The sequence below is a fragment of the Cygnus olor genome, chromosome 2 (assembly GCF_009769625.2).
Source record: "Cygnus olor isolate bCygOlo1 chromosome 2, bCygOlo1.pri.v2, whole genome shotgun sequence".
Classification (NCBI taxonomy): Eukaryota; Metazoa; Chordata; class Aves; order Anseriformes; family Anatidae; genus Cygnus; species Cygnus olor.
In genome coordinates this window covers 24,322,888-24,349,231 of record NC_049170.1, presented here as the reverse complement: position 1 = coordinate 24,349,231, position 26,344 = coordinate 24,322,888, and the positions used below count along the sequence as shown (strand labels likewise).

The 26,344-nt window shown below is 37.9% G+C and overlaps 1 protein-coding gene across 10 annotated transcripts in view; it reads right to left on the bottom strand.

The window, feature by feature from the left end:
• Nucleotides 1-26,344, bottom strand: part of CDK14 (cyclin dependent kinase 14) — a 327,735-nt gene that overhangs the window by 133,140 nt on the left and 168,251 nt on the right. For all 10 annotated transcript variants that reach the window (XM_040545762.1, XM_040545765.1, XM_040545764.1 and 7 more), the window contains one exon: nucleotides 8,011-8,131. In XM_040545762.1, coding sequence (XP_040401696.1) covers nucleotides 8,011-8,131 — 121 coding nt within the window. The remainder of the gene's footprint in view (nucleotides 1-8,010; nucleotides 8,132-26,344) is intronic.

Below are 26,344 nucleotides of genomic sequence, written 5' to 3'. Positions count from 1 at the left end.
CTCTGCAAGGCCTTTATACTTAAACTTGTTTTTGTAGACCTCACAAACCATTAAACAGGTTATAGAAATTTTTGAACAAAGCAAAGCTTATTTACAGTCCAGAAGAACTGGTTTGTAAGAAAAAAATTAAAAGAACTATGTCACTCTTGGCTAAAAGGACAGGGAGAACATGACGACTCTGTATTTAAAATTATGCAAAATGAAGGATAGGAAAGAATTGATCAGGATTTCAATGGTTCCCAGAACTGCAGGTAGGTCCAAGACAGTATAACCAGAAATAGGAAAATGCATTTAGGAAATGAAAATTTTAGGCTATGTTAGAGAAATACACTTAACAATTGTGCTATACCCCAGCCTCCCACAGGACTGGGAACTCCACGGTTACAGTCACGTGAAACTAGAGAAGCTGGAACATTTAGGAATATTCTTCTGGGACTAGACTTGCATTAACAGTAGGGTGGATAAGATGATCTCACAGATCTCTCCCATCTCCAGTTTCTGCAATGTGAAGATTACATCTTGAAATATGAATTACAACCAATTAACTTGGCTGCAATGTGCATGCATCTCTGAGGATGCGTTATTTATGTATCATTTGTGTACACATAGCATTGTACAATGTCACTTTCAGGCAGCTTTTCAGAAATCATTTCTGTGATTTCAGTACCTTCAATCAAGTTTTCCTACTTTCTTTGCAGGACTTCTGATTTTCAATAAATAAGCCAAATGCTGCTAATTCTGAGACTTTTTTTCAGAGATCCTCCCAATGGAACTGCACGGGATAACCTTGCAAAGTAAACGTGACAGCCATTTAATGTTGAAATGTGTGGCTTACCCCCTGATGACAAAAAGCATGACTAAACCTATTGATGTATTGATGAGACCATATGTGGCCATACCATCTAATATTGCTCTTCTATTGTCCTGCCTAATTTGCTGGGACTCCGGCTGTCACCCAACAGCCTTATAAGGAGTAAGAGTTAATAGCACAGCTAAATGAGTTACTCTTGCATTTGAACTGACACAGTAAATGAGCCTGTAAAAATGAAGTTAGTTGCCTCACAAAACTGCTTTCCTTTTTTTTTCCTTCCTTTTTTTTTTTTTTTTTTCAGCACAACTTTTATAATTCAAGAACTTATTCTCTTAAAATTGACTTGCTTACTGGGAGGTTGGTTTTATATTTTTGCTTCAAGAATTTCCATTCCTGTCTCTGTGCAACAAAGATCCTTATTGCAACAAGAAGAATCTACAACCTATTTGTAGTTGAATACTACAAGAAAATAACATAAAAGCTCTGCTGAGGCACAATCTATAAGATTTTTATTTTTTTCCCGTTCAGTTAATATTCCATTTTTTTCCTGATGGATTTGTAAAAGAGACTACAAATACACTTTGGAATGAGGAATTTTTTACAAACTGAATTTTATTTTATACTTAAATGGAAATTATAGAAAGCCTGAGTGGAAACTCGAGGAACAATTACTATATATGTTAAAAACTGTTGAACTTTTTGCCCTGAACAGATTTGCAATGCTTTCCAACAGGCTCACTGCAGGTGATGACATTTAGCATATTCTTCATAGCAAAGTTGTATATTCGCTCTTCAGATAAGATTTGTATCTGGTTGTGAAGGCTGTTTCAGTGTGAAAAATTTGGATGAGGAAAGCATTTTATGAAAAGCAAGTAACTGCTTCCAGAATTCCTCATGATAAGATTTCTGAAATACAGAGTAACAGCAGAATTTTCATACAAACTTTCCCAAGTACGTGCAGTTTGCACTGTTAAATATACCGTAATAAAAAAAAAATTAAATAAAAAAAAATAAAAAAAGAAGCCTGCTTGGTTTTATGGACTCATTACCAAGAAGCAATGGTGGGACTTCTTCCATTAAATCCACCTGTTACATCCATGTTGGAAGGGCACAGAGGCTTTTTATCTTGCCAGATTTATTCAGAAAAAAAAAAAAAAAGTCATGTTCCTATATGATCCTGCTTATGAACAGAACTATGACAACTCTGAGGGGGGATAGGAATGAAAAGCAAAGGACTTCTGTCTATTTAATTGACCAAAACCTGATTTTGTTCTGCAATGGCACACTGCCAGAATAGAATGGAATCCCAGAATCCTGGAATGGCTGAGGTTGGAAGGAACCTCTGGAGACCATCTGATCCAAGCCCCCTGTTCAGGCAGGGCCTCCCAGAGTAGAGTGCATGTCCAGGCAGCTTTTGATGATTTGTATGGAGGGAGTCTTCACACCTCTCTGACCAATCTGTGCCAGTGCTCTGTCATCTGCGCAGTTAAGAAGTGCTTCCTGATGTCTAGATGGAACCTTCTGTGGTCCAGTTAGTGCTCATTGCCTCTGGCAAATGCCATGGACACTGAACTTGGTTGGACTTCATCTTTCATGATTACTCATATTTGATATGTGAAAAGCAATATACCGTGAGAGATACAGTCTGAGCAAAGAATAGGGGCGTAATGCAAATGAATTACTTCCCATGTGAGAATTGTAACGAGTGAAGCAAAATTTCCCTTCCATAATGACAAAGAACAGTATTAAAATTTCCACAAAAAGCAGATACGACGAATGAAAAATAAATTCCTCGGAAGTATGATAGTTCACAGGATTTCTTGAACTAACCATAATTACAAATGAATAGGGTGCTCATGTTTTTGCCTGTATCTCTAAACTACTAGAAATAAAAGCTCTGGAAAGTGTTTTTGTCACCCAATCCTCTGTATAGAAACTTTCAATTTCTATATTAAGAAATATTATATTCATGAAGGATTAAATTGTACTTAATTACTTTTTGTTAGAATCTTTCAATTAGACTCATTTCCTCTGTAAAAGAAGAATGCAAAATAAAATAAATCAAGAAAATCACCTTTGAACTTAAACAACATCCTGCCATAAGGTATTTTCCTGTTCAACACGTTCTTCCTGGTTTTCTTTTCCTTCCATGGATACAGATACTTTTTATGAAGTACTTTCCTTACACACATACGCTACATATTTTTAGCTGTGTGAAAATGATAGTAAATCTCATGTTTCAAATGGATAAAAGTAATTTTTAGACAGGAACTGAAATGCCTTTCCTAGAGACAAAAATTTTTTCCTCACACACAGTCTTTCTATGAATAAGACCCCATGAGAATTTTCCAATCAAAAGCTAATTCAGCTGATAAAACTTTTGAAGAGCTCACTGACAATGAGAGAAGTTTAATTAACAATACCCTGACAGTTACTGCAATACCCTCACCTTAATATCCTAATCCTGAAGATTAGCATTTCTTTGGAGTGGAAGTCACAATCATAACAAACATCAAGGGCAAAAGAACTAATTTTCCCTACACTGTTTTCTCTCCTAGGCCCCAAGAAGTATTTCTTCAGTGTGCATGGGGACTCCTACTCTCAGATTTATTTCACTGCAAACTGTTTACAGCAGATATGGGATAAAGATGCCTTTGTAATCTCCCCTGTGTAAAAACATAATTTGGTGCACCTGTGTCTAACACAAGATTCATTTTTATATAATAAATAACTTAATTACTGTCATAGGTCTTCATTGGTCAAATATTCATGAAAGCACGCATGGAATTACAGTGAACACTCAAATCTATACTCAGAGCAGGCTATTTGTGGAAAGTGCCATGTACCTGATAAACAGCATTTATTTTTTTAACAGTAGAATAAAAAAACTTCATGTGAATAGTTTTCCCTAGATAAAGATCAGAATTAAGACTTTGTCTATCGATCCAGATGTTACAAAGTTAAATAACAGTGATTTAATAAGCAATTTCATAACATTTGACCAGCCTAGTTATAAGCAATTTCTTTCACAGCACTAAACACAGCTGATGTTAATAAGAGTGATTAGTTAATAAGACTGAATTTAAAAAATAGCATGGCCATGTTACCTGAATTGTGACTAACAGTGTATTTTTAAAAGAAAAACAGGATATGCAAAAAATTGCCAGCTGTTAGCAAACACAGTTTATAGCCAGCTGCACTTCAAAATAAAACATCCCTAGTGACTTCCTGATCTAAGAAACCCAGATGTAGCAGTACATGCATTACCAGAACCAAAAATGATTTAATAACCTGTTTAAATTACATCATTTACTTATACTAAACTCTTTCTGTAAGGAACAAACAGAATAGGTTCATTTGGGGATTTTCCCTATGTTTCTGTATTACCTATTTATGGTTTTTAGTAATTTATACGTCCTTTATCTATTGAAGCTTATTTTCCTTGGATTGACTTTCAAAGGACTGTAAAATTCAAGGATTAGGAAAAGTTACACCAGAGGCAATGCAAAGCCATTTTCATAAGCTAATAGTAAGTCCTTATCAAGAGGAGGTAAAAAAAAAAAAAAAGCATATCAAAGGTTATCACAACTCTTTGATGCAGTCTTAGGTAGCGTAACACATTCACACAATGCCACTGTATCAAATGCTGTCAGCAGTAAATCACAAAGCACACTGCATTGATTTCCATCACTACTCTGACACGACTAATGCATGTATGTCTTCATTAATATTATTTTATTGCCAGTGGCTATTTAAAAAGAAAGCAGGAGAATGTAATACAGTGTGTGGATCATTAGCTTTTAGTTACTAATGCCGTACACCAGCAAATGAAGTGTAAAAATAGCCTGCAGCCTCTGCCACCTGCTTCCTAGCTGCTGTCCAGTGGTTAATATTTGGACTCTTTTTTTCATGCAGCTGGTCTTCTACTCAATAGGAGCCCCACTTTCCATTCCTTGGGAACCACCATGAAATGTCATTTATCACGCCTACAGCAAAGACCCTGTTGTGTATTTTTTTTCCTAAATGGAAAAAACAGCTGTGCTTTGTGCCTCAACATTATTTAAATATTTAGTGAAGTGGCTGCCTTGTTTTGTCATAATGTAGATTATCAATAAGGACACGCGAGAGCACACAGTATCTGCCATAAGGACATAATGCCAGTAACTGCATAAAAATGCTAATGCTACAAACACACTTTTGATAACAAATTACCAAATTATCTTTGTATCTGATGGAAGATAGGTTTCTCCACGTCTCTCCCTTCCTCCCACTCTGGGAAATCGCTAAGCAGTTTTAATGTAATTACGGCCCAGCTATGTACAACCGCTGTATGAATAAAACCCTAAGCCTGCCGGAGCTCCAGCAGAGCTCCCTGCGAGATGTGCCAAACAAGCATCAGTGGCCTGAAGACAGAACGACACCTCTCGCCACCACACTGGAAGAGCTGTTGCAGATAACCCAGCAAAGCATAGAAGTGAAAACCTAAAGCTCTTCTGTCACATACGATATGTATTTGCTCTAACCTGACTTCTGATATGGCAGTAGCTCAGCCTTTACATAAATTCCTACCATGTGAAAGAAACTGCATTACTAGGTTTTTTTTTTTTTCCTAGGGTTTCCATAGTTCACCAGATTGTATGGGGCAGCAGAACCTTTTATCAGTGATACAAATCTAATGCAGTCCAACTTCATTTTGCATTTGAAACAAAGCCCGCTGCTCTCTGTCCCTGAGCACCTATATGAAGTGTTCTGTACAAGAGGACATCATTTATTGATATTGTTGAAGATATAATTATTGTGTTCTTCCACAGTATTCTTGCCTTATTTTGAAAGTCCTTGTAAAAAATGACCTTCATTCCTGAAGCGGCATTTTGAGTCCTTCCTTGATGTTCCCGGCTGCCCATAGGATCATGAAGGCAATGTCAGCCTGGATTTATAGTAAGTTTAAAATGCTTTTAATTAGCTGCATGACAATTTGATCTCTATCTCAGTCATACCACGTAGTTTGCCTGGACATTTTAATAGCTCTTTTACTAAAATCATTTATTGGCGGGAATGTTAACAGATCTATTTTTGAGCTGTTAAACTTTTGAGTGAACTACTTTTCTTCATGGAAAAAGTTTGTGAGAATCAAAAATGTTTAAAAATCCCTTGTTTGGTTAAAAAAAAAAAAAGCCTTAAATTCAAAGTGTAATCATTTTTTGAATTGGTAAATGTTAGCAACAGCAAAAAAAAATCCAATGTCTATTTTGACTAAAAAGCATTTTTCGGGACTTATAAAGTAGTTTACTCTGTTAAAGCATTTAAAAATTTTCTTTAGTGGTTTCCATATTTTCTGTCATTGTATTTGTATTTCAGAAGTTCAGACACACACGTACACATATATAAAAAGATGCGGGACTCTGAAAAACTGAGCACATGCTGACTGAACTATAAGAAGATGAGCAGAAAGAACTATTTATGTCTACCTCCTATTACCCTAAGCAAGTCGAGCTTATTGCTGAGAACGTCAGAGGTGTATCTGGGATGACTGCAAAACGTCAGGAGCAGATGGGATGCAGAGATTGCATGCAGTCTGTGAAGACATCAGGTTGAACTGATCTTTGGGAAAACAGGACAATTTTAGCACAGATGAGAAGTTGAGATGCAGGGAAAAGTGATTTTAGATCTGGGAGGTAGAGAATGACTTGAAGAAAACCAGACAGATGCTGCCTTTGCCTCTCTGCAGCTGCAGTATCACAAGGTTCACATTTGGAGATGTTTATTCACCCACCCTTTCCTGCCTCTTGATAAACCAACCCTGCAGCCAGAAGCCCAGTTATATTAAATGTTCTCTTCAGCATTAGATATTCTATTATTTATTCACTGTAACCTCCTCAACTGAAACAATCCTGCTGCTTCTAACGCCTGCCTCTAGGAGTCAACACTTATAGTGCTTCAGGGCAAAACTAGATGAGATTTCCAGGAAAACAGAGCTTTTATGCCACAGTCTCTGACCTCACCTACAGGAGCAAACACAAGTTCGTCATGCTTAGTTTCTTTCCTCAACAAAGAAAATACTCTTGCTTGGTCAACGCTTTCAGTACTACTAAACAGTTCAAGATTACCTCCTTGACAAATAATATTTATCCATTGTTAAAGCGGGTCTGAAAAACATATGGGGTTTTTTATTTTATCTTACAATTACCTCTAGATTTTTACATAATCATAATTCTAAATTTAGGCTGCACAAATTAAACAAAGGTACTTCAGCAAGCTACAAAACAAATCATTATACTTTTTTAAAACTCGTTCAGTACATATTTTTTCCTCAAAATAAAGGAATTCTGTAGATCTAAAGGATTAAATATACATTCAAAACAAATTAACTTATTCCATGACATGAGACTTTCTTGATAAATAAAAATATTCTTCTTCCAGATTTCTGTTTCTCGAATCAGGCTGCTTTGCTTCTGCCAGTAAAGTTGATGCTCTAACTAACAGCAGAATGTGTACAGATTACAGAGGTTTGTGACCTCTGCCTTGGTCTCTTAACAGTCAAAAAACCACACACACCTCCGTCGTTCAACACAGGATTAAACGATGTTATCAAAAGCAAGGTGTTGTATTCTTTACGCAAACTGTTCTTTCAAACCTACAGGTCTAAACAAAACCTGTAGGTTTGAAAGAAAGTTGTCCAGCAATGTGTCACGTACTGATTTACTGCTAACCAGCAGAGCAGATTAAGAGAGGCTGTATTTTTGCACCCAGAGTATTCTGGGTTTGTCCTTGCTACAGCTGGGAAGATCTGACGTACATAGCAAAACTGGGCAATCCAGTCACAGCTGCAATGCTCAAGCCACCATGCTTTTTACCTGGTTTTGCTAATATAGCCACCATGACCTGTATCATGCATTCACGGCGAGCAGTTGTTTGCCAAGGAACAGCAATCAACAGCAACTCACCCAGTCTCTTGAAAAGCACTACTGGCTCTGCTACTGGTGTACCAACACCAGGTAGCCAAGCTGTGGGTTGCAGGAGGGGATTCCTTTAAGGAAATGACTGAGTCAACCACACAGAGATTACTACACATGAGCTACACTGTTATAACTTGAAGCTTTAACTATACCACTGATCTTGCCACATATTTGTTTCAAACATCTAAACAAAATCAGAGCTAAAACACCTACATATAGTCTCAGTAAAGATGCTGTACTGACCACATATCAAGGCAGGTGGAATATTCTGTTGATCCCAAAAGGACATCTGGAGGCCTGTACCATAGGGTTACCACTTCATTAGAATATGTATGGCTGGGAACTGATTTAGCTCTTGCAAGACCTGTGGGGTAAATACAAAGAAATTAATAAAAACAAAATGAAGAAACTGTTTGCTGTATGGTTACAATCCTAAAAGGATACGTGAGCCCACATCATATCACTTGATGTCATATTGCAAGTGTTTTTTTCTTCTAGTATTGAAATATGTTGCTTAATGAAAGAACATGGTAGCATCTATCATCTAGTACCTGGCTAAAAAGAGCTGTGATTATTATGAAGGAATAATAAAATATGATTTTCATACTGACAACTACGGACCCAGGAGAGATGCAAAGGCACATTGTGGTATACCTAAATGAAAGACAAATAAATAAAGTTGTTCATTTCCATTAACCACTCATCCTTGGGCATCAATAGTCTTTCATTTCAGTGTTATTCAGAAAAAAGAAATGGAAAGGAAACTCCCAGATGTATAGTGACATACTTGAGATTTATTTTTTTAGGGGAGCCTAAAAAAAACTTCCACAGCTTACATTGCAAACCCTAGTCTGCTTATTCAAATTTATATCTGAAAGCAGTAAAAACACTCAGACATTTCCATTCAAATAAATATTAATATTGCTGTAATACGTCAGAAAATGGTATGTGCAAAATTCTTCTCTCTCAACAAATGTATGTTGGCAGTGCAACAATCTCAGAAACAGAAATCATTTCTATGAAATCTCTGACCTACTAAAGATATACTATTTACAATAATTGTCTTTCAAGCTTGTCAGCTAGTTAAAATAATTCACATAACTGCATAACCATATATCTCGTGGAAAATTGGAAAGATTTTAGGAGAGATTCTCATGTGCTAAAAACAGCAGTAACGAGCAAGCTTTTCTAACAGTTCTCCTACAACAGCCTCACACATCCAGGGACTGGAAAAAAGATTTTCAGGACTTTGGTGCCTGTTCCCATCATGTGCCTGCAAATACCTTTCCAAATAATTCGTTCCTTCTTACTGCCTTGAGAATATCCACTCCCTCACTGGGAACACTGGACAAGTAACAGAAATCAGGAGAACGCACCACTGCTGTTTGTCTTCCTAAACAAAGAACTATGGATTTCCCTTTCACACAAAAAATGAACTTACTAAAACAGAAGGTCATGTCCTACACCTCACAGAACCCAAAAAGCAGCCAAACACTCCAGAAAAAATATGCAACATGAGAATTCACATAAAAGTGAAGATGAGAGTCCTTTGCATCTTTACTCTCAATACACTGGAGAAGCTATTTAAGAACAGTTAATCTCAGTGAATACATCTCCATAGTAATGATGGCAAATCTTGCCAGTAGATTGCATTATCAGCTGATTATAGCAATTAGACCAGTGTAGGGGAATAATTTGACTCGTATGCCAAAATTTCTTTGAAAAAAAAAATCAAATATGAACAATCTTTTTTTCCTTCTTCTTTTTTATCCAGCTTTCAGACTTCCATCTCCTTTACATTTGTTCACTTGGTCACCAGCTTGACTAACACTTGGTTCAAGCAGACAATTCAAGGTAGGCAAATGCAGCACAACCCCAAAGAAAAGAGGTAACCTCATACTGTCTGCAGTACCTCTGATCAGTGCTTTTGCTTCTACAAGCAAACCAGTAAATGCTCTAACTGATGAATAGCTCTTATTCCTAGCACAAACATTTACAAACAAGCCTCAGTTTCTGAGCGCTCGCACCCCACATGACCAATCTGAAGTAGTACTCCCTGAAGGTGGGAATCTGGTTTTGCTATTATTAAGCTAAACAAGAATGATGAAAGGATTTGAGAATGTCCCCATCATTCTCTGCCTGCCTGACCCGCCCTTCCAGAATCCCTTCACTGTTGCCTAGGATGACTGAATTTGGTTGCAAACTCTTACCTCTCTAATCTTCTTCCTAGCTTTGGTAGGAGAAAAGGCCCAGGCAGGCAGGGAAAAGGCATTGTTAAGAAGCCAGCAATGTTATATGATATGAAGAAAACTGGCAAGTTTTAGAGCTTGTGCGGTGATAAACAAATGCAGGTGTCTACGACACAAAGTGCTTGACCCACACAGACTCAAGAAATCTCCCTAGTAGGGAGGAATAAATAGCTACCTTTCCATACCAGAAATCAAACTGCAAATAATACAATGCTTGTGCTTGCCAGCTAGTTTCTGCCACCTTGCTGACCAAAACGAAGCATTGCAAGTACTGTAGCCAACCCAAATATGTCTTTCCTCCTGTTCTGTGACCATTCAGCCTGTCCTCCCATTCGGTAGGGACTGCTGACCATCCTATTTCCTCAGCTGACTACTTCTAGATCTCCTCTACCTCTAATCTGGTCCAGGCTAACTAAGATACATCAAATTTTCAAAGCATGTCCCTTTTTGGCTAATCCCAGATGGTTGGACAGCTAAATGTTTTTCTTTAATCTGCTTTTTATTTCCAAAACACCATGAAAGCCTCACTCGAGGTTAGCTGCTACATCTGGTTTCTCAGTTATAAGAGGATCATTACTGAAAAGGAGAAAGTTATTAGTAAAACTTCAATTTGTAAGAGCAAGTTGAAGCCATACATTGACATCAAACAGCATCAGTGCACCAGGTTTAAGGTTTATGGGTACAGGCCATATGTTTTATGTAGTGGCCAGCTGGTTTCCTGCTTGTGCACTTAACACTACTTTGCAGACTAAATGGCCAAATTTAGCAGAACTGAACAACCCAGAAAGGCTAAATTTTGGCACGGGAAGATTTGGAACAGTCCCTCTGTTTCAGTCAATAGCTCCTCTAGTGCAGAATTCAAAGGTCCTAAATTAGGCTAATGCCTTGGAGGAGCTTCTTTGTCTCTGGAAGGGAACAAAGTTTGCTTTTTCTGAAAAACGTTCTGCGTAAATAAGGCACTTCCAATTATGAGCACTTTCATTTAAAGATTCAGAATTAATGTAAATGTCTCTCAACACGATTGAGGCATGAAAATATCCTTATCTTTCAGATATATTTACAGTTTAAAAGCAACACTATCTCTCTCTCTATATATATGTATAAACACTAACAAGACACTGCATTTCTTATTTTGATGTTTCAGATGCGAACAGTTGACAGTTACCAGTTGTTGTTTTTCTAAATATCCTTCTGCAGGAAAAAGATGCTATGTATTTCATACCCTTTTGCACCTCCAAATATGCTTACTCATGCAAAATTTATTTAACCACATCTTTCAGCTGAAAGAAAACTGAAGGGTAGGATTAATTAGCACAGCATGTTCGATCACTTTCTTTAAGGGTTCCCTGTCTGTTTCCATGGTTACTCTACAGGAAGGGTGACGATCTCTTTTGAAAAAGACAGAGCTTATGGGCGATCATCAAAACTTCAAATCTTAATGGATAGTGCGAACAAAAGTCAAAAGGTAAATGACGAGATCGCCAGGTGAGTACACAGCACTTACATACTGCTGTTTGCACACTTTTTGCCAGTGATGGTTTGCTGACAGCTGGTGAACTCCCTTCCAGGTCCTACGTCTTCCAAAAGATAAAAGGTCAACATGCGTCCCACTGTTACGGCCTCGTTTGGAAAGGAGGAAGCCAAGCGTAAGGCACAGCTATTAAAAAAGTCAGGTTGCATCAGCCCTGCTGCGTGTAATTATGGCAAGAACAGACACTGGTTAACGTTCTCCAGGCAGTTACTTCTCTGGCCATTATTTATCCAAACTGGAAGAAGAAACTGTTCTCACAGATCACACGCCACAAGGCTTCCCCAGCATCATCTACCTGTGCTGTGCCACAAAGCACAACTTCCTTTTAACTCATTCGAAACCTCAGGATGTTCTGCAATGCCCTTTAATTAAAGCACAGGCTGACCGACGGAAAGGGAAAGGGAAAGGGAAAGGGAAAGGGAAAGGGAAAGGGAAAGGGAAAGGGAAAGGGAAAGGGAAAGGGAAAGGGAAAGGGAAAGGGAAAGGGTCACACAAAGACCATCAAGTCCAACTTGCTGACCCCTTCAGGGCTGACCACAAGCTGAAGCGTGTCACCAAGGACATTGTCCAACTGTCCCTTGAGGACTTGGCACGGGGCATCACCTCCCTCTGCAGGTCCCGGTGTGTGACCACCCTCATGGCACTGACATTTCTCCTCACGCTGAGCCTGGCCCTCCCCTGGCGCAGCTCTGTGCCCTTCTGCACCCTGCCATCGCTCACTAGGGAGCAGAGGCCGGCACCTCCCTCTGCGCCTCCCCTCCTCGGGAGGCTGCCCAGAGCTTATGTATGCGCCTTTAACATATAAAAACTCCTTCCGCCTCATAATCTGAATTATTAAAAAAAAAAAAAAGGCAAAAAGATATTTCCTTCTGTGGTAAACACAATTTTCTCTGCTTTGTCTGGCTCTAGCTTTCATCTCACACCCAGAGGTTGTATCTGATTTTACCTAGCATCAGTTATTGACATAACACATTGCACTGATTTATCACTGTAATTTTTTTTTTAATTGTATTTGGCTTTTAAAAGAGGCAGTAGCTATATGCAGACACAAGACCTATTCAATACACACACCTTTGGCTATAAGCATAAATATTAATATTTGATATCTCTTTAGCTGCAGGATAGCTTTCTAGTCAAGTTCATATGACAACCAGGAAGCCTTTGTTCACAGTGAGCATCATTCTGCAAATGAGAAAAAACAGTCACGGCTGCAAAAATGAGGGCTTGCCAAGAATGTGCATTGTTCCCTTTTCCATTATACCTTAAATATATTTATTTGTTTACTATTTTTATTTAGATATAACAAAAATAGCTCTAGTGGGATATATTGCAAACAAACGAACAAGAAAGTGTTTTTTTTCTGTTGTTTTTCCTTGATTTGGATCCTTTCATGTTTCCTTCCTTAGCTTCATGTTTATTTATTTTAACGATTTACTTAGAGTTTGGGGTAAATGGCTTATAAAACTATAACCATTATTCAGTAACTATATTAAAATGTTATTAATGCTGTCTGTTGTAGATCATGAATTGTCAAGTTCACTTAATCTATTTATCCAGGTACTTATTTTCCAACAGAGGCGTATTTATTCAGTGAATACATGAATGGCAACAAAACTGAAGTAAAATGGGTGGAAACACTGCCACTATTTTGACAAAGCAGTCAGCTCTCTGCCCAGAAGTCAGTTCTTGGCAAGGAAAAGTGTGCTGCAGCCTGCAGGTCCCTCTGCTGTCTACGTGAATATATCTACCCCTAAGCTGTAGCATTCTCAGAATATCTGATTTTAATTCCTTTCAAATATGATAAATTGCCTACAATACCCTACGTCTGAGTCCTAATGCAGACACCAGATTATGGTAGTGATGTTCATTTACAAAAGTTACCCACTACTAGGGAGAGGCTAATCAGGTTCCCCTGTTAATATTCCCCAAAGGCACTTGGAAAATGACTGTTCTTCCAAAGCAGAGCGCATGAGTCAACCTTCAAGAGACAGAGAGCAATAAGTAAGGCAAAAGGCATGTGTGCCTGACAGCCTGCTTGTTCCAGCAGTATCAGTTGGTCTAATAAAAGATGATTTCTCCCTGCAAATCTTATCTCATGTATGTCGTCAGACAATCACTTACAATAATGTAGATGATAATTATCCTGGCCTTTGAAAGGGACTCGACTATCAATTTGACAAACACAAGTTACAAAAAGGGAAGATAGAGAAGTATTTTTTTTTCTGTTAACGGGAAGTAAGAATTTAGCCCCCAAGAAAAGTGTTTTTCTTTTTTCAACTACTCCAGCATCATCTCTTTTGACTGCCTCCCAAGACACCCAAAAGATCATAGGCAGTGGAAAAGTGGGATAAGGAAAAGAGCTCAGCTGTTGGTTGTATATTAAAGACCTCTTTGAATAATTTGACTGAAAGCCATCCTAGCTATAAAGCTGGTTATTCCTATGCTTTAAAATCCTTATACAAACTTTCTGACACATTGAAAAAGCCTACTGATGCTGAACATGTACCATGACTGCCAAATTCATTCATTCTCCATTAGCAGAAAGGAACACACAAATAATTCTGTTCCAGTCAAAAAGTAGGCGGCATGGAAGGGCAAAGGAAATGCATGTTTCACTTTCAACACAGTGAAATTATATGTATCCCCATGACCTTCTGGGTCAGTGTGAACATGTTCAAATTGCCTCTCCTAGTCTAGAAGCAGAAAAATAATGGTGTGGGCAGGGGAAAAAAAAAAAAAAAAAAAATCCACACTGTAAACATGCACTCAGCCGTGACAGCTAACAGAACTCAAGGACAGCAAGCAATTGCACATCAAAGATAACTTCTGCATTAATGAAAAGACCTGGATTCATTATGAATATGGGATACGTGCCCACGATATTTTAACAGTTGACTGATTCAAATCTTGCTTTCCAGTTTCTGGATTTTTACTTAATGATCCTCATTTTGTTGTCTCACAGAAAAAATTCTATATGAAAAATGATGACCTCTCCTCCCAACAACATCCCAGCACGAACACACGACTTTGCTAATAAGGCTGTAAGTGAAAATATCAGAGTTGCTCATTCCAGTTATTAAGTTTGAAGCAAATAGTTAACAAAGCCTGAACAGATGGTTTTAAATTGGTAAGATCTGCAAAGGACGGGAAGGAAGTTCTAGAAAGGACAAACAGGCAGAAAATACTTCTCCACTGAAAATGAGAAGTAATACATCAGAATATTTCAATACTCCCTAAGAAAAGAGAGAAAACTGGGAAGCAGCTACAAATCGATGAGCACAGCACTGGGGAACAATTTGAGTTTAGAACAGAAGAATAGTGTGTATATATATATATATATATATATATATATATTCATGGAATTTTAAGACATATGAACAATGATCTTGCTGAAGGCAAGAAACTTAACAGACTACTTTCATACATTTTTGAGGAATAATGTTCTCATTACCTTTCCCTAACAAACCAAAAGGAACTCAGAAAAGAAAAAGTTAAGTGCTACAGACCATCGGGGAAACTGTTCTATGGAGACAAAGAGAGAACTATGGATGTACAATTTGATGAAGTGTAATAGTTCACCAAGCACTGGCCACAGAAGTCAACAACTCACCACAGTGCTATTGAGTATTAAGTTAACAATCAACTGTGTTCCCCATCTGTAAAACTAAAAGCATGACTGCAAGAGCCAATTTTGGATTACTCCATCTGGAGTCCAAGTAAAAATGAACCAGCCTTCATCAACTAGTATCTTGATAACTTATCACTTGATAAAATGCAGTAGGTACTTGACATATTGCATGAGACAGGCTAAATAGGACATACTGGCAAAGAAATAAATAAGCTTGCTCTGTGCTGTGCGAGACTTATATTAGCAGAAAATCATCATGTAGATAAACTGCCTTCCCCTTTGTTGAGGTGCTAAGGGGACTGAACACACACCAGATTCAATCCCTCTGTATACAAGACAGCAGTACTATTTAAATCCTTCTACTGCAACGCTTCATTAAATCTGACAGCTGAAGAACTGTTAAATAAGCACGTTTTGTTGCTAGTGTAGTAATTCACAGTCATCCAAACAGAAACACAAAAGCTAAGTTTCACTGAAAGTTTTATATTTGAACATCTAATCCCAGTTTACACTCAGATAATTTTGTTTCTTCAAGGACTATACAACACTGAGCCTGCGAAGGTGATGCCACAGCCAACACGTACTGCTTTTCCCACTAACAAGGTCCACAACTCAGTGCAATGATTCTGGAGAGTGCCAAAAAAAAAAAAAAAAAACACGCACTCTGGTCAAATGCAAAGTTGGTTGCATGACTATTAGGATGTTGCTCTGTGGAGTGGTTTATGCCAGTGGAATAATACTATTTTGCTGATTCATCATTTCTAACTTAGAGGTAAAATAGCCAGAGAATTTTAAAGATGATAATAGGTCAAGTAATGGTCAGGTAAAAGCCTATCTAAGTGACTGTAAATTTACTTACAAACAGTTAAGATCCCAGGAACTAGTCTAGGATAATTTAACAAGAGTGATGCTACGTGAAAAAGCAAGTATTTGAAGAGTATTAACATCTACTAAGAAATAACACTTCGGAAAATCAGATCTAATTATTATTTTGATTTATAAATCCAACACCGATAGGGCCGTTTGACATTACCATGCAAAACCATCACGACATGGGTGTTGAAACAATCACTTCCTACAGTGCAATGTCTGACGTTCCATGAATGGCATAACTCAGCTAACAACTTCACCAGCTCCTGGCCCCCGCGCTGCACAGCCATTGCAATTAAGTTTGATGTGCCCACTTTTCCAGGTACGATGTCACTGCAGCATGCACTTCCCTGCTGCAGGACACAGCGGCATTTGTTCCATTTCACAGCCTCGTCTTCTGAACCACAGCCACCTTGACTGACACAAATGGTTCTGTAGTGAACAAGAAGTTTAATCCAGGCTGCTTCCAGGACCTGTGACAGACTATTTATAGAAAACAAAAATACTCAGCTAATTCTTGGTATCACTGCAATACATTACATTGTATTCTGCAGCTTACATATTTCCTTAGCATGTGAAACACTGTCTGGGCCATTCTGCTGAAGAACTCCAGTACATTTTGCATGTGTTACCACATCAGTACATACATTCACTTACTAGACAATACCCACAGTATCTAAACACACATCTGTCTGCACTGGCAGATGAAAAAAGTCAGAGAAAAATGATCTTAAAACATCAGTACAATACAGTACAAGCACCAGTACAAAGCTAACAACACAAAAAAATCTAAGCTATTACAAAAAACAAAATAACTGCAGCAGACCTAAAGATTTCACTAAATTAATTTTTTTTATTTTCACTTTGCTTTAAAGTGTGAAAACATTAAGAAAACCCACGTAAATATCTTTGCTTCTGTAAAGCAGCATTATAGAGCAACATATTACGAAAGGGATCTCTGGACCCTCAGATTCACCTTTTCAATCGAATCGCTCCTCAAAACTCATTTAATATCTATGTCATCTTTAATTAGCTGAATCACAAATCTTACAAGGAAAGTTTTGTGAGAGACATTCCAATATGCTTAGGTCTAAATGATTATTTGACTTTACATCAGTAGTCAGGCATCTGTATTCCTGCAGAGCCACCTAATCAGTTCATAATATAATTTTGTCACAGAGAAGGAAGAAATGAAAACAGACAATTTCATTTTTAAAAAGTTACATTGGAAAAGCATTAAGGCTGTGCCTTATACAGTATGATTCTGGAAGCATGTGGTTAAAAAACAAATGTTCCTCATGTGGCATCTTTCTGTATAGTGGCACTGAAATGCTGAAATGCCACTGCCAAGGTAGCAAAATCGGAGCTATAGGACCATATCTAGTCTGTTATATACAGATGTAACACTACTAAGTCAGGGGAATTGCAAATCCCTGTGTCATACCTCACTAAAACAAATGAAAAATTGTTAGTACTGAAGTTAAACCATTCCTTTTTCTATTATTTAAGTTAACTTAAGGACTATTGATGTGCTTCTCCGTGCAGTGCTTGATTATAAACTTTTTCTGGATTGCAAGCAAAGTAAACCTAACAGTATCTTGATCATAGGCAAAATACTACTGTCATATTATTAGTAACTTTGGAACATTTCATGTTTTATATAAACCATTTCCTATTTCAAGTTTGCATGTATGAACAAATCATAAGTACACAGGTGAGCACATCTCATTCTGACAACCCATTCAGCATCACATCCTGCAGCCTACATGGCAAAGTTGGCTGTAACCCTCAGCAAAGAATTGTCCAAGTTTCAAGAAGGTAAATTAGGATTATTTTTTCATAAAGTGCATTTCAGTAAGACAGTGATTTTTAAAATATATATATTTTTTTTTCCTAAGGTCTACACACAGTTCAAAGCTGAATCAAATTTTCACCCTGCTTGAAGAGTACAGAACTTACCATCAGCAATGACAGTACTGATATAATGAAAAGTTTTTCCCTTATAGTGCCTCATGCTTAGTATCTGCTTTTACAATCAATTCAACCCACTACAGTTAATATCTAACTTAAAGACCATTGCAATGAAATATCCTTAAGCGCAAATACAGCCACAAGAGTGAATACTGGGAGAAAAAAGAAAAAAAAAAAAAGTGACCTAAAAATTGCTGAAATAAGAAGGATAAGAAGTATGTTCATATCTGGGGGTAGGGATAAAAGAGATGACACCTGAATATCTTCTTCTCCCTTATTTCTAACGGCCTCTGGAAAAAATTACTATAACATCTGATATGTTATATAAGGCATAAAAGCCAAAGGTGGGAAAAGCTGAAAGTGACCTTGGAGGAGAGCTTGGCCACCTTTTAATAAGGTGAAGATCTAACCAGACTTTTTCCCTAACATGTAACATGAAAATCATGGAACAGCATTTCCTCCCTCATACAAAGCAGTTGTCAATGTTGCTACCTCACCCAGATCAAATGCTCACGATTCCTGAGCTCCCACTTTTACCATCAGTAACGTAGTGCCTGATGGCTTCTGGATGCTGTGGAGGCCAGTGGCTGCAGCGAAATTCTCCTCTCAACACATGAATAGGAATCATGCAACTATAAAAAATATTAATATTACCCAGCACTGCATCCTTCAGAAAGACTGAAAATTAACCCTGCATAAATTATTAAAAATTACCTAGATAAAAAGTGAATCTGTTGCAGTAAGGTTTTACATTACCGTGATATAGATTACAGAGCAATCATTTCTTTAAAATGCTATCTCAATTATGGAATTATTTCATATCGTGTTAAACAGCACATTTCCCTTAATGAACTGCCATTCTCCTTTCACATTAATCTTTTTCTTTGCATATCAATATTTTTGTTCTGACTGATGATAATTTTTTTCTTCTTTAACCCACACTGCTTTCCAGTTATCCTTTAATTTCCACATAGTTGATTATTTCCTGTGCAAAATAAATCTGCATAACTATTAACACATCAATGAAATTTAAATGATTACAATTTGGCATAATTTTCTCCCATTATAATATAGTATGTTCTCTTAAATAAGGAAACATTAAACAAAAGCATAATCAGACCAAGAAGGCCAACAGGGAAAGTACTAGGGGATCAACCTGGGATGCCTATACTCAAAAGCTTTACCATGATGCTAGCAGGCTTTTGAATATAGCTACGCTGACAAAAGCAGTTTGCCATTTCTCAGGCAGGAGGAAAACTACTAATGAAATATCACCAGGGTCTGAGACACGGGAAGCACCATTCTGACAAGTTAGTGTGGCTGCAGCTGCTCAACACTTGTGAAAACCTCACGTTACTTATGAAATTTCAAAATCAGACTGGCAACGCAGCACACCGAGGTGTTTCTCAGTCAATTTCCAAACAGAGAAAGGAGGGGGAAGGTGGCACATCTTAGTCCACAAGTCACACTTCTGATTACTTTTTTCATTCCCTTTAAAGTGCCACCATTAGAGTGACTACATCATTTCCTCCACTGATATTTTTTCCCTGTATCTACAATATCAGAAGTGAGCAAAGAAACTTTGGAAAAATAAAACACAGGGGCTTATAGCCACAGTAGTTACAAGGCTACACACTAAGGCTATAGAAGAAGCAAGATGTGTAGGAAGAGAAAACTGACATGAGATCATGGACACGACTGAATATTTTCTTTTTTTTTGCAATGAAAGCAAAAAGCTTATCACTGCTGCCCAGAGTTTAAATACATCTACAGATTCCTTTGGCTTGATGGGCCTCTCTTGTGGTAATAGTGGTTGTGGTAATAATGCAAGATCACAATCAGCACTGAGCTAGCCACATTACAGATGACATCCAAATCCTACATTCTTCCTAAGCACAAAACACTGAAACAGATTTTCATCACAGTTGTTTTAATGGTGTCATAACCAACTTCCTTTATTGCCCTTAATGGATAATTAAGATGCTTTACTCCTATTTAAAGGCTCAATATATCTCTAACTTGTAACAATTGGAAACTGGATTGAACCCTATGTAATCTGAGATGCTTTTAACAGGGGACTCATTTAGTGACTCAAACCAATCTCCAGCTCCTTATTGGTTTAAAAATAAATTATTATTTTTTCTTCATCAGCCAATAATCCTACACAGTGCTTCTTAGTGGGAAGAGCTCAAGTTACAGTATCTACTTATTGCTATCGCTGAAAAGATGGGTATTTTTTAAGAATTTTAATTTCAACAATTAAAAAACAATCAGTGGAGACTGACGTGGACAAAAAGTCCAGTTTGTTTCCAAACAACCTATGTCAAATCTATTCGTTTTCCATAGGTCAGCAAACCCATTTTCCAGCTGTAAGATACTCTTCTTGCATCGACTCTCACAATGGCAATTTTTAAATTAGATTTGCCTAATTCCTCAATAAACCCATCAGATCAATGAAACAAATTAGACTGAGGTCCATGACGGGAACAGCAAGCTAAATAGATATGAGAAGCAAAAGGCATTTGCACAGCACTGGACCACAAATTCTCCTCCAGTTTAATCTCTAAAACAATGCACAAAAGAATTCATCAGCCCAAGCACCAGAAATCAAATCTACCTCTTTGCGCTGCTGTCGCTTGAGATTCCCTGCCACCTACGCATTTCATCTCACTCCCCATGTTTTCTGGGCAAGATACAAGAAGGTCAGAAAAGCATCACGTGAAGCCATTGCCTCTGTGAGGAGAGAGGAAGGAGGCAGCTTTGGCTACTCCCCGACAGCAGTCAGCTGTACTGTTAGAAACCAAGAAGAACTGGGGGTGGAGGGACAGCTTGTCGTCTGGGGGAAGCAAATAACTGATATAGCAGCTTGGAAAGGGTCTCTGGGTCCACAGCACCCCCAGCCTCCACAGCCTACAGCTTTAATCCTTCCTCCAAGACAACATATTTGAAGGTCCCCTGGCTACCAATGAACTTGAACAATAAACAATGAGCTCTGGGATCCCTTTCTCTGGTTCCAGAAAGCAATGGGGCATTTTTCACTGATTTGGTAGCATGCATTCAAGGTTACGCCAGGCCAAATGTACACAGGCTGCTCTGCTGCTCCAGGCCTCGAGCCCAGGTGTCGAAGTGGATAGCACTCTCAACTTCTGCTCTCAACAAAAACCACCGTGTTACAGTTAGTTACAGAAATAACTGTATTTTCTGAAGATCTGCAAGCTAACTCAAGATTTCACTTTCCAGGTTCCTACTTCCTTTTTTTTTCAACTCACAACATTGTGAGCCATCTTCATTACTTGCTATTTAATACAAATGTTATCAATGCCCCTCAAAGAAACCTGTTACTGACCTGGGGCTATGCGAATGAATTCTTCAGGCTGGAAGGCTATTATCAAAGGGCACCAGACTGCACCTGGGGAAACAGCAACCTCTAACAAGAATATGGGAAATAAATGCCTTTTTCATTCTGTTCATTTCAGACTAGGTATTTGAGGAGTCTGTGGACCTACATTTTGGGTATGCTGGTTCCCTTCATCACCAGCAGCAGCCTTTAATAAAAACATTCAAACACCTTCCATGATTTCTCCAGCCCTGGCACAGTCTGTTCCTAAAGCAGCAGGGGCTTATGGTGGGTCAGCTACCTCCAAAGTGACCCAGGCAGCTCCTATAGCTCATCCTCAAACCGCACGACTGCAGCTACCCAGCCTGCTGTTTCCTAAAGCCAGGAAGGTTAGAGGTTGCCAGTCCACAGCTAGAGACAATCCCTGAGGAGTTTTACAAACAATTACACCAAGCATCACTGAAAATGGAAACTTCCAGCACCATGACAATTCCATATACTGATATCTTCAAGAATTGATACTCTGTGGAACATTCACACAGAAAAACATAGCGGTTATTCATGTGAGCAATCTTTTATGCTATCCAACATTTCATATGAATTTATATAAAGAAATTCCTTACGGGACTCTTACTGTGGAAAAAAAAAAGCTATTTTTTTCAAGTTATCAACATAGCTTTAGTCATCTTAACAGTAAACTAACTATACAGCAATAGTTTTGTCCCTCATGACATATCTCCAACATGCTCCCTGCAGTAAAATCTGTATGGAAATTCATGGAAACATCCTCTTTAATACTCAGCTGCAGTTTTAAACTGCAACTCTATGGAGTATAATTCTCTTTATTACAATCCTCAAGCCTCTTTGCTCCTGTTATCTATTATTAATCATCCTATATATCCAAAAGGATGCAAGGCTCAATCATACCTATTTGATACTGTCTTTTCTTACATCGCAAGGTTTTATATCAAGAAAATTCTGAAAGTGTAAGGCAGTATTTCCACCATGATGCAGACCTCCTGCAGCTCCTTATTCATCCAAGAAGATCCCAAAAGATAACAAAAAGCTGAAATGAAAGGCTTTAGGGTCCATGTTATTTGGAAGACTAAAGCAAAGAAATTTCCATTAAGATTCTTCTGCCATTTTTCTCTATAAAGCCGACTCCCACAGACAAGAAAGAGCAACTCTCTGACTGCAGGAACAAGCCCCAAAGCATTAAAGTACCTATTTCCTGATGTTCTTTCACACTCACCTTGCAACACTAGAACTCTTTGGGGCATTACTACAGCCTGAAGCTTGTTAAACAGACTGAAACTAAGAAGAATCAGTGCAGGGAAGGGGGTGAAGGGGCAATTTCTATGCAAGCCTTACAAAATGTAATAAAAAATTAATAATGTTAATAAATCAATCAACAAGTTTTTCTATCCTTTCAAATTACAGTCAAGCTAACAATACCTTCTAGACTTTCTCTTTCACACTTTGAAATTGTATTTTGCACGTCTGCCTCTTGGGTACCTGCATAGTCACAGCCATACGCTGTGTCTTGGAGCCATGGCATAGCAAGAAAGTCAGTGTACATGCTAAAAAGAATGGCACCCCAATTAAAAGATGTAATTACATAGGAGATCTTTGCACTTGAGAAAATTGCACAGTCCAAAATGCAGACCAAACAGACCTTCAAACTTCTCAACCACACAACTTGTACAGTTCACCTATACTGCAGGCCTAGCAGAAAAGACAAATGGGAAAAGTGGCTGCGGGGAAGTTTCACCAACAAGAAATCCCCTGAAATAAAATTCCCATCAGCATGTTGATCAACTAACAGATAAAGCAGGACAAGAGTCTTAATAATTTGGCCATTTTCTCTCACATTGTCAGAGGTGCTATGACTGCTTCACATGCAAGCCAAGCTCAAATGTTTTGTTCCATACACCTATGATGCCCTGAGGAGTTTTTCAATACATCAGCAAGTGACATGCAATGTGCCTGCCCTCAGAAGTTCCTTAACTGTTTTATCTGAAAATTTAGAATAACAAGCAAGTAGAACATGTATTTTTTCAAGCCAGAGAGCATAACATTTTTCAAACTAAAGAATATGTAAGAGAAAACATAATATGATCAGTTTAAAGGTCCACCCACATTGTTCCTAGAAGAGCCAGAATATTGGGCTTCTAACTGAACTTTGGGGACAGAGAATAAGAAACAAAATACAGAAAGACAAATCCTTCCTGGAAAGTCCCATCTGGAAAGTAGGATCCACTTCCCATCTTCTACCGGATTGCTATCAGCCATTCAGAGACTTTGAGCTGTAGTTTAAATGTAATAATCTGGATGTAAGCATAACTGATTAGCCAATCTTGATTTATATTGGCATACACAATAACTAAATATTAACAGCAGGTATTGTGTGTAGGGGGACTTGCTCCATCATTTTCCCATCCCTGGGACCTTCCTTCCCATCCCAGACCTTCCTTCTTTCTCTTTCTGAAAATACGTACAATGTTCACTTTTCCCCCGTTATTGGAGACCTCCCCCAGTTGACAGAATCTCAAAGGTGATAGAGAGCAGCCTTACGATGACATCAGTCATCTTTCCCAGTACCCTCAAGAGGTCTCGTGTGTGGACCCATGAACTTGCATGGGTCAAGATTTCTCAGAAGATCCCTGACTCAGTTCTCTTCCACTCACTCTTCTCCTCCATGAACCGTGTCTCTGACAACAAAGGTTTGTGAGATTTCATTTGTGAAGACCAAGACAAGGATGTCATTGAGCACATCAGCCCTATCTGCGTCTGCTGTGACTACCTCACCTGCCCCACTTAGCAAAGGGACTACATTTTCCACAACCACTTATTATTTCTCTCCCTCATGCTCCTCCAGCATCTTTCCTTTTCCTCCTCAACAGCCTGTTGTTGCCTGCCTCCTCCTTCGCCCCAACTTATTTTCCTCCCAGGTGCCTTAAACTCCTCACTGATGGCAGAGCTGCTGCCATCTAAGACCTTTCAACACTGTAGACCCTCCTGCCTGAGTGGTCACTCAGAAGCACCATCATGACGAGTCAAAGACAATGTGACTGGCAGAGCTTGTCTGTTCCTCTAGTGTTGTCATCTATATTTGCTTCTCCAGTCTTTGGTAGGTATCTTTTAGAGGTCTGAAGTCACACTTAAAAATAAGGGATTGCTGAAATGACAAGTGGTACTGGTTATATGTACCTCATATATAAATAAAACAAAGAATTCTTGAATGATTGTTCAGTATGAATACAAATTACATACTTCTTTAGAAAGGTATTCTGCTTAGAGTAATAATCACCTGATTGCAAGTAACTCTTGGAAGAAAATAAAAGATATTCTTAGTGTTCAGTCTTTGGATTCATGCTCCTATCCACTGCTGTACAGCCACTTGACACTCTAAAATTAACATAAATGCATTTATTCTAGAAACACACCTTGATTTTAAAGCTGCTCAATGATTTTCCTAAACAAAGGCTCCAAGTTTTTTTTTGTTTTGTTTTGTTTTTGTTTTTAAAGTCAATACACATCCAAAGGCCAAAGAAATACATCTGTGAATAGTGCACAGAAAAGTTTAAAGTGAAGAAATAACTAACCAAAGCCTAAGCAACAGTTACGCAGCCCAGTGTGTGTGGTGGCTAACATCCAGCACAAGGCTCTATTCATTTGTAATTTGTAATAAAAAATGTGTAATAAAAAATGTGTAAAAAAAAAAAAATTGTAATTTGTAAAAAAAAAAAAAATTGTAATAAAAAAAAGTTTGTAATTGCTTATGGTGATATTCATTAGAGGTTTATAATACTTTATTTCTACTCAAGACAGACATATGTACAGGAGAAAATAACCGAAACTACAGACAGCTAGACAAATTCACAGTGCAGGGTCAAAAATAATTCTTGCATTTTATTTAATCGTTTCATAAGGAAAATTCCTATATACTTTAATTTCCTCTGGAATTTTAATTAGATTGAAGAAAAAAATGCAAGAATAGAATTCAAGGACTATTTTTCAGAGCAACAATTATTCAAGAAGTAGTCTTCCCTATTATATCTTCTCAAGAAAGCTATTTTTTATACCTCATCAATTTTTAATTTGATAAAGTCTCTGTGTTCTGTTATCGCTTTTCATTTTACTGCCGAGTCTTCTCATAAATGTTCATTTCATAGCAACTATAGCACAAAGAACAGTAAAGCAAACTCCCGTTCATCTGAACAAAGGCACTCCCACACAGTGGAGTATCTATGTCTGGGAGCTGTGCTATAGAAAAACACATGCCCACGGTTATTCAAAGATTCCACTTCAGCAGCAATGCAATGCACTGGCAGGCATGAATAGCCTTTCTTTTACCTTGTTTATTCAAGAACTGTGATCTACTGCAGCCTGCTTTTAAGTATTTGATATCCCACACTGAGGAGATTAAATAAGCCTGATGCCAAATTAAAAACCTTCGGCCAAGCTGTTGATTTTTTATAAACTTGTGAAACAAAATCTGAAGGTCTTGTCCTTAGAGACTAAAAGGCCTTTGCTCTAGGATTTTATATTTATTGTGCTAGCAAAGTCAATGCTATCTCTGTCAGAAACTGATTTCATGATAAGTTCTCTTCTGCCTTGAGTGAATTCTAAAACAAAGCGCCCATTTCTCTAATTTCCATACCACTTCTCATGTAATTAATCAAAAATATAATCTAAATCAACTTCCTTTCCAAGCCATTATCATGAATTAGTCATTTGCAGAAGAAATATGTTAAAAGAAGCAAGACTGTATCTTACATCTTGTTTAAGAAGAGTCTTTCGTACTGGGAAAGTGGAAGATGGGCTCTAACAGTACAGTGTTTCAATAGGTAAACATGCATTCGTGAACATGTTTGTGTGCATGCACATGTTTATGCTCTCATTTCTCATGCCTCCAGTGAAAGAGGTCACAACCCTTCAAACTTTAACCTCATCACGTCTAATTTTTCATCCTGTTTCTCAGAGAAATT